Source organism: Archocentrus centrarchus, chromosome 13, assembly GCF_007364275.1.
Source record: "Archocentrus centrarchus isolate MPI-CPG fArcCen1 chromosome 13, fArcCen1, whole genome shotgun sequence".
NCBI lineage: Eukaryota > Metazoa > Chordata > Actinopteri > Cichliformes > Cichlidae > Archocentrus > Archocentrus centrarchus.
In genome coordinates, this window is record NC_044358.1 from 24,370,085 (window position 1) to 24,378,956 (window position 8,872).

The 8,872-nt window shown below is 51.8% G+C and overlaps 1 protein-coding gene across 1 annotated transcript; it reads left to right on the top strand.

The window, feature by feature from the left end:
• LOC115791140 (homeodomain-interacting protein kinase 3-like) lies at positions 1 to 3,440 on the top strand. The gene is made up of 9 exons (XM_030745267.1): positions 1 to 466; positions 600 to 791; positions 886 to 1,067; positions 1,226 to 1,349; positions 1,455 to 1,574; positions 1,687 to 1,773; positions 1,885 to 2,072; positions 2,480 to 3,226; positions 3,417 to 3,440. Exons 1-8 carry the CDS (start codon positions 254 to 256, stop codon positions 3,183 to 3,185), a joined length of 1,812 nt encoding a protein of 603 aa, XP_030601127.1. The 5' UTR covers positions 1 to 253; the 3' UTR covers positions 3,186 to 3,226; positions 3,417 to 3,440.
• Positions 3,441 to 8,872: the final 5,432 nt, after the last annotated feature.

Consider the following 8,872-nt stretch of genomic DNA (forward strand, 5'->3'; position numbering starts at 1 on the left):
CCTGATCCAGTCAGAACCTTTAACTATGATGTTATAAAGTCACAGATCAAAGCCACGGAATGTAGAATGTTGTCAAGACTGTAACTAGAGTGAAGACAGAGGAATGTAGAATGTTTTCAAGACTGTAACTAGAGTGAAGACAGTTTCACCAAACTTTCGGATTACAACACGAAAGATCAACAAGCTCGTATTTCTCGAAACATAGGAGATTTTATCTACAAGATAAACCAAACCTTGAGTGTTTATCCCTGTAATGGCATCAGTCATGTGCTCCAACGTACATGCCAGAGACAAGTTAGTCCCTGGAAGCTGGCTCACCTCTGAATTCTCCACCTACCAAGTATCAACTATCCTTGGAGAGGGGACTTTCGGCAAGGTTGTAAAATGTGTCAGGATGGCTGACAAGAAAACTGTAGCCATCAAAGTAACAAAAAAAGAAGCCTTTGAATGGATGGCAAAGGAAGAGGTATAAACTGCTCCTTACAATTTCTGTTTCAAAGATGTGTGTAGTGGATGTGAAAACTGTATTTGCAGAAATACTTATTGTGCAGTACAAATGTCAAACTAATGTTAAACCCATCTGTGACCTATGTTTCCAGCTGGATATCCTATACAAACTCAGCCTGTATAACTCCCATGAACACAACTTGACTGAATGGCACCGGGCTTTTATAGATAGTGGCCGTACATGTCTGGAGTTTGAGTGTCTAGACAAAAGTCTTTTTGACTTCATGCAAGAAAGACATTTCCAACCGCTGAGTTTAATGGCAATTCGACCAATCGTCGTGCAGGTATGTTTAACTCTGTGATTCTTCATATTATTAAGTGCTTTCAAAATGGAAACTGATCAAATTTAATCATGACATTTTCTTTGGTACCTTTCAGATGGCAGTAGCTCTGAAACATCTCAAGTCTGTTGGAATTATACACGCAGACCTCAAATTACAGAATGTGATGTTAGTCAATCACCAACAAGAGCCGTACCGAATTAAAGTGATTGACTTTGGCCTGGCTTGTGAGACCTCAGCTGCGACAGTGGGTTCTTACATTCAGAGCCGTCCATATCGGTGAGTAGCTGGACTCAAATCTGATCTTACTCACACAATCACACAAACCTCCTGAGTCTGTGGTTTCTGTTAGCTGTAGTATAAATCATACTTAGCCAAATGATCGAGATTGACAACAAATGTAACAATTACAATCATTGCTCTTTGTCCTAAATCAGGTCCCCAGAGATTATTCTAGGCCTTCCATTTACAGAGGCCATAGACGTTTGGTCTCTGGGAAACATTGCTGCCTATCTGTACCTCGGTTCCCTGCTGTACCCTGGCTATACTGAATATGATATGGTGAGTAAACAGTAGCCCTAGAGTCTGCTTTTTGCTTGACTGAAATATATGACAAAAGTCTGCGCTGGACTCCCAGTTTGACTACATTTTTTGCTGTATTTACAGATGAACTACATAGTAGAAACCCAAGGGAACCCACCAGAAAAAATGTTAAACTCTGGGCTAAAGACCTCCTGCTTTTTCTACAAAGAGTTCAATTCCACCACCAGCAACTGGAAACTCAAGGTACCCACCACTTCACCAATGCGCTGCTTATTCCTATATGTCAGTCTCTGAACTCACTTGCAATCTACTTCTTTTCTAACCCTCGATTTTTAACATATCCCTATCTTTTCAGACGCCTGAACAATTTTTTGAAGAGTCAGGGATTAAGCCCACAGAGAGAAGAGGAAGAAACTTTACATCTCTGAATGACCTCTTACATGTATGTACACTTTGGCCGTACAGTGGGTACAAAAAAAAAAGGGAAAAACTTATGTCACTCAAACACTCAAGTTTTTTTTGGTTGACATTTGTTGCTTTCTTCATCTTTCAGTTCCAGCAACTCGGGGCTCAGACATTTACAGATAAAGCTGCAGAAATGTGTGATCTCTTGATGTTTGTTGAAATGGTGAAAGAAATGCTTCAGCTTGATCCTGAAAGACGGATTACACCCCAACAGGTGCTGGACCATTCTTTCGCCAGAATGAACCACATAGGGTACTTGTACGACCTGAGCTCCTAGTAAGTCAACGCTTTTTATTTACAACGATTGTTCTCCCTTAACCTCCCATGTACAACACATTTCCCCACAGATCATACGTTAAAAAGAAAGGAAGTACACCCTCTTTCGATTCGAAGCTTTAACTTTGTTCTTAACAGGTTTAAATTTAGGTAAACACAACCTTGGGTAGACAGTAACACAACATTACCCTCTTAACTGCTATGTAAACAATAAGGGTGTACTTAGTTTTTCACACGCTTGTCATGGAATAATGTCAGGCTTTGTAGTTTCTCTGGGGTTGTATTTACCCCCATTTTAATCCTGGATAAGGACCAGATTCAACTTTTTAATTGAAAGAAAATATGTGAAAATATTTCATGCATATGAGTGAATAATTTACAATATTGAATGGTTCACTGTCTTGCAGTGTAAAGTCCTGCTATCAGCACATGGACATCTGTAAGGAAAAGAGCACAGTGTCTTCGGATAGTGGGACAGGAGTGAGCGGGTCTCTGCAGCAGCCCGTCTCTGAGAGCAGACAACCTGCCCAACAGAGGCTTCCTCCCCCTGCAGCTGAGAGCAAATTCCTAGTGGGACCCCCTTCCTCCAAGACCACCAGCCCATCAGAACAAAACTGTCCTCCCCCTTCAGATCAGAAGAGCAGCCCCAAGTGCTTCAGGCCCAGTCACTCTGAAACTGCCCAGACAGTTTCAGTCTCAAACTTTAAAAGAAAGCGCCCTGATGAGGATATAAAGGACACCAGTCAGCCAGTGAAATGGAGGAGGATTGACTGGAAAGATGTGGGTGAAAAAATACCCACCTCTTCCGAATATGAGAGGTCAGACCACGACCAAAGGGAACTCCAGTGTTCTCCGGGGCCATCCTGCTCAAACAACAGGACACAGAGTTCCAGCTCAGGGATTAAGAGGAACCTTGATCATTGGAAAACTGCTTTCAACAGACCGCATAAGAGGGCCAGAAAACACGATGAAGGCAGTTGGAGCTGCTTTTCCCGTCAGACCCGTAAGAGAGATCCAAAATGCAGTCCAGCTGAGGACCACCGCTGCAGAGAAGCAAGAAGGAGGAGCAGCAGAGTGCCATCCAATTCCTCCCACAAATCAAGAGTGTCGTGACAAAGTGGATGATATGCTCCAAAAGTCATCTCGCTCTTAAAGTAAATGTTCAGTTAGCAATTCAAAGCAATATGTTAATAGGTGAAACTCGACGTAATGCAGGGTCAATCTACAGCGTTAGACAGTTGACCCTGAATTATCCCTTAGTCTTCCTGCTTACCATGATGCACTAATCCCATGATGCTTCTGCACTGCTGCATGTCATTAACTTTTGTCCTCTCTTTCCAACAGTTTGTGTTCTCTCCTTGTCTCTGTACTCTGTCTCTCTTCTCTCTTTTCTTTCCTCTCACCCCCAACCGGTCGCGGCAGATGGCCGCCCCTCCCTGAGCCTGGTTCTGCCGGAGGTTTCTTCCTCTTAAAGGGAGTTTTTCCTTCCCACTGTCGCAAAGTGCATGCTCATAGGGGGTCACTTGATTGTTGGGGTTTTCTCTGAAATACTGTAGTGTCTTTACCTTACAGTGTAAAGCGCCTTGAGGCGACTGTTGTGAACGGGCTTTACATTAAATTTGAAACTGAATAACGTTATACCAGTTTAAAAGTAAATTATGTCCTCATCATTGTCAAAGTGTTTCACAGTGTGAGATTTTTTTCCGCTTTGAAGTACTGCTCCATCAAGTACTCAGTACTCCATACTCAAGTGTATAACATAACAGTGCAACATTGAAGCATCATTTTTTAATTAATTTTTTTCCTTTGGTTTAAATGAAGAATAGGCGTCCACTGTTAAAATACAGTATATTTATCATGCTGATGTCATTAGCGATGTTTTCAAAAGGTGTATTTGAGTCTATTTTCTATGGAACATACTCAGTGTTGCTTTATCTGTCATTTTGCATGAAAATGTTAAATACATAAAGAAAAAAATGTTTTTTTCTAAAATAGTTTATTCAAGACTTAAATGTGTCATGTCCTGGGCCGTTGGCCCAGCGTTTTGTGTTAATTTATTTCCTGAGTTTGTCCTCCCTGTATGTTTGTCATGTTCCCAGTGTTGTGACTTGTCTGCGTGTTCCTTGGTTTATCACTTCCTGTTTTATTTTGCCAATGTGATTTCCTTGTGCTTTGTGTTTAGCTTTGCTTCCCCTGTGTAATTAGTTTCATTTGCCTCACCTGTTGTTCCCTGCTGTTTCCTCTTGCCCTGATTACCCAGTGTGTATTTAAGCCCTCAGTTTTCATTTGTTCTCTGTCGCGTCGTTGATGTTTTGTGCCCGCATGTTCCTGTGTTCCCTGTGCCTGCCCTTCGTCTCCCTGTGCCTCCCTTCCAAGGTTTTTGTATTTGTGTTTCCCCGTTGAAATAAATCCCCTTTTTAGTTATGTTTGCTTCTGGAGTCCTTCATGTGAGTCCTTCCTCGTCCGTTTCCTCCCCGGCCATGACAGAACGACGCGACCATTACAAAACCCCCTCCGGCTCCAATTTTTTCGACGGCACTCGTCTAGCGCTGGGGGGCCCGGCGTCTTTGAACAGTCCCCGTCATCGTCACTCACCTGCCTCCCCTTTCGCTGATCCCTCCCTTCCTCGGCAGCCGCGGAGGAGAGGGAGTTCCCGGCAGCAACGGCGGAAGGCACCCCGAGACCCGAGCGGTATAACGCCGCGGACCGCTTCACCACTTCACACCCAATCCTCCGTTTCCGTGAGTAACACTGGCTTCAACGCTACTATGCCTGCGGACAATTATTCCCGTCACCCCCCTGCCTTTCCCCTCCCTGAGGTGGCAAAGCAGACCATTATCTGTTGGGTGGATTCACTGGTTATGGACCTTCTGGCTGACCCATGTGAGCAGGAACAGCAACAGCTCACGGCCCAGCTGCAAGGGCTAGTCGATGATTACCCTTGGTTATTTGGCTCTCTGCATGGGTTAGTGCAGGATTTCTTAACCTCCACCCTTCACCTACAGCAGTCCCCAGTGTCAGCTCATTCTCAGTCCCCAGTGTCAGCGCATTCTCAGTGCCCGGTGTCAGCTGTGTCTCAGTCTCCCCAGTCAGCTGTGCCTCAGGCTGCTTCCACGCAGTCAGCTCCTCTCCCTAGCTCGCAGTCAGTCTCCTCGCAGTCAGTCTCCTCGCAGTCAGTCTCCTCGCAGTCAGTCTCCTCGCAGTCAGTCTCCTCGCAGTCAGTCTCCTCGCAGTCAGTCTCCTCGCAGTCAGCTCTAACGCCCTTAGCTCCTGCTCTCTCTAGCTCGCAGTCTGCTCTTTCTGTCTCCCGGCCTGCTTCCACGCGGCCAGTTTTGACGTACTCAGGCCCCTCTAGCCTTCAGTCGGTTTCCCTAATGTCTGTTCACCCTAGCACTCTGTCAGTTCCTCCAGTGTCAGTTCCTCCAGTGTCAGCTCCTCCAGTGTCAGCTCCTCCTCAGTCGCAGTGTTCCCAGTCAGCTGTAGCTCCAGCTCCTCCTCAGTCGCAGTGTTCCCAGTCAGCTGTAGCTCCAGCTCCTCCTCAGTCGCAGTGTTCCCAGTCAGCTGTAGCTCCAGCTCCTCCTCAGTCGCAGTGTTCCCAGTCAGCTGTAGCTCCAGCTCCTCCTCAGTCGCAGTGTTCCCAGTCAGCTGTAGCTCCAGCTCCTCCTCAGTCGCAGTCTCAGACCCCTCAGTTAGCTCCAGCTCCCTCTGCTCACCCTGCTCCCGCTCCCTTGGCTCCAGCTCCCCCTGCACCCGTACCTGTTCCGCGGGTGGGGGCAGCCACGGACGGGCTGACCTCTGCACCCGTACCTGTTCCGCGGGTGGGGGCAGCCACGGACGGGCTGACCTCTGCACCCGTACCTGTTCCGCGGGTGGGGGCAGCCACGGACGGGCTGACCTCTGCACCCGTTCCTGTTCCGCGGGTGGGGGCAACCAGGTCCAAGCCTTCGCATCGGTTTTCTGTGTTAGCTGCAGCAGCAGGGTCTCAGTCAGCTCTAGCTCCAGTCGCTCTCCCTCGCCTTCAGTCAGCTCCAGTAACTCTTCCTCGGTCCCCAGTGTCAGCTGTTTCAGTGCCCTCTCAGTCAGTTCCCTCAGCCCCTGTCTTAGTTCCTTCGGTTTTGGTCCCAGTTCCCTCAGCTCCTGCTCCTTCTGTAGCTCCAGTAGTGTCAGCTCCCTCTCAGGCCCCAGTGTCAGCGAGCTCTCGGTCTGTCTCCACGCAGCCAGATCTCCCTAGCTCTCGGTCTGTTTCCACGCAGCCAGATCTCCCTAGCTCTCGGTCTGTTTCCACGCAGCCAGATCTCCCTAGCTCTCGGTCTGTCTCCACGCAGCCAGATCTCCCTAGCTCTCGGTCTGTCTCCACGCAGCCAGATCTCCCTAGCTCTCGGTCTGTCTCCACGCAGCCAGATCTCCCTAGCTCTCGGTCTGTCTCCACGCAGCCAGATCTCCCTAGCTCTCGGTCTGTTTCCACGCAGCCAGATCTCCCTAGCTCTCGGTCTGTTTCCACGCAGCCAGATCTCCCTAGCTCTCGGTCTGTTTCCACGCAGCCAGATCTCCCTAGCTCTCGGTCTGTTTCCACGCAGCCAGATCTCCCTAGCTCTCGGTCTGTTTCCACGCAGCCAGATCTCCCTAGCTCTCGGTCTGTTTCCACGCAGCCAGATCTCCCTAGCTCTCGGTCTGTTTCCACGCAGCCAGATCTCCCTAGCTCACGGTCTGTTTCCACGCAGCCAGATCTCCCTAGCTCACTGCCCGCTCTCTCTGGCTCCCGGCCTGCTTCCACGCAGCCAGTCGTCTCCCGGCCTGCTTCCACGCAGCCAGTCGTCTCCCGGCCTGCTTCCACGCAGCCAGTCGTCTCCCGGCCTGCTTCCACGCAGCCAGTCGTCTCCCGGCCTGCTTCCACGCAGCCAGTCGTCTCCCGGCCTGCTTCCACGCAGCCAGTCGTCTCCCGGCCTGCTTCCACGCAGCCAGTCGTCTCCCGGCCTGCTTCCACGCAGCCAGTCGTCTCCCGGCCTGCTTCCACGCAGCCAGTCGTCTCCCGGCCTGCTTCCACGCAGCCAGTCGTCTCCCGGCCTGCTTCCACGCAGCCAGTCGTCTCCCGGCCTGCTTCCACGCAGCCAGTCGTCTCCCGGCCTGCTTCCACGCAGCCAGTCGTCTCCCGGCCTGCTTCCACGCAGCCAGTCGTCTCCCGGCCTGCTTCCACGCAGCCAGTCGTCTCCCGGCCTGCTTCCACGCAGCCAGTCGTCTCCCGGCCTGCTTCCACGCAGCCAGTCGTCTCCCGGCCTGCTTCCACGCAGCCAGTCGTCTCCCGGCCTGCTTCCACGCAGTCCCCTGCACCTCTGCTATTCCTCGAGCAGCCCCTGCTGCTCAATAAAGCAGCAGTGTGCCCTGTTCCGCGGTCCCAGCCTACGCATCCGGTGCCTCACTATGTAGGCCCCATTCAGCCCATGGGCTCAGCTCACTCCAAGCCGATGGGGGTCTCCGCTCATTCCGCGCCGATGGGGGTCTCCGCTCAGTCCGAGCGCTCCGCGCCAGAGGGTCCCGCTCAGTCCGAGCCGATGGGGGTCTCCGCTCAGTCCGAGCGCTCCACGTCACCCGAGGGTTCCCCACCACAGCCCGGGGTCGCCCTTCTCCGCCGCCGCATGCCCCGCGGTCGGCCTCCAGTGTCTGCTCCCCGTCGCCGCCGCCGCACGCCCCGCGGTCGGCCTCCGGTGACCCCTCCTCGTCGCCGCCACCGCGGGGAGCGCGGTCGGCCTCCAGTGACTCCCCCTCGTCGTCGTCGCCGCCGCCGCGGGGAGCGCGGTCGGCCTCCAGTGACTCCCCCTCGTCGTCGTCGCCGCCGCCGCTGGGAGCGCGGTCGGCCTCCAGTGACTCCCCCTCGTCGTCGTCGCCGCCGCCGCTGGGAGCGCGGTCGGCCTCCAGTGACTCCCCCTCGTCCTCGGCGCCGCCGCCGCTGGGAGCGCGGTCGGCCTCCAGTGATTCCTTCTCGTCCTCGTCGCCGCCGCCGCTGGGAGCGCGGTCGGCCTCCAGTGATTCCTTCTCGTCCTCGTCGCCGCCGCCGCTGGGAGCGCGGTCGGCCTCCAGTGATTCCTTCTCGTCCTCGTCGCCGCCGCCGCTGGGAGCGCGGTCGGCCTCCCTCGTTGGGATTTTGCTTTGTGGCCCCTTGGCCTCTGCGGCCTCCTGAACTGTGTGTTTTTTGTTTTTGGATTTCCCACTGACTCCCCTGAACTTTGGACTGTTATTCAGCTTGTGCCATTGCTTTTCTTTGTTCTGTTCCTTTTGCTTATTGTTTTTTGCCCTTGTGCTCTTCCCTTGCTCCAGTGCTTCCTTGTGTTTTTGGGTTTGTTCCTGACTTTGTTTGCTCCCTGGCTGTTTTTGTTTCGGGCCCTCCTTCCTGGTCCCCCGCTTCCCGCCCTTGTCTGGTTTTGTTTCTGGTTTTGGCCGTCGGGAGCCGGCCTTTGAGGGGGGGGGTACGGTCATGTCCTGGGCCGTTGGCCCAGCGTTTTGTGTTAATAGTTTATTTCCTGAGTTTGTCCTCCCTGTATGTTTGTCATGTTCCCAGTGTTGTGACTTGTCTGCGTGTTCCTTGGTTTATCACTTCCTGTTTTATTTTGCCAATGTGATTTCCTTGTGCTTTGTGTTTAGCTTTGCTTCCCCTGTGTAATTAGTTTCATTTGCCTCACCTGTTGTTCCCTGCTGTTTCCTCTTGCCCTGATTACCCAGAGTGTATTTAAGCCCTCAGTTTTCATTTGTTCTCTGTCGCGTCGTTGATGTTTTGTGCCCGCATGTTCCTGTGTTCCCGGTGCCTG

What these genes read in the sequence shown, in the direction of transcription:
- LOC115791140 (XM_030745267.1), top strand. Translation starts at nt 254, where the DNA reads ATGGCATCAGTCATGTGCTCCAACGTACATGCCAGAGACAAGTTAGTC. An exon ending in TTCGACCAATCGTCGTGCAG is followed by an intron (nt 792 to 885) that starts GTATGTTTAACT and finishes GGTACCTTTCAG; the next exon opens with ATGGCAGTAGCTCTGAAACA. An exon ending in ATTCAGAGCCGTCCATATCG is followed by an intron (nt 1,068 to 1,225) that starts GTGAGTAGCTGG and finishes GTCCTAAATCAG; the next exon opens with GTCCCCAGAGATTATTCTAG.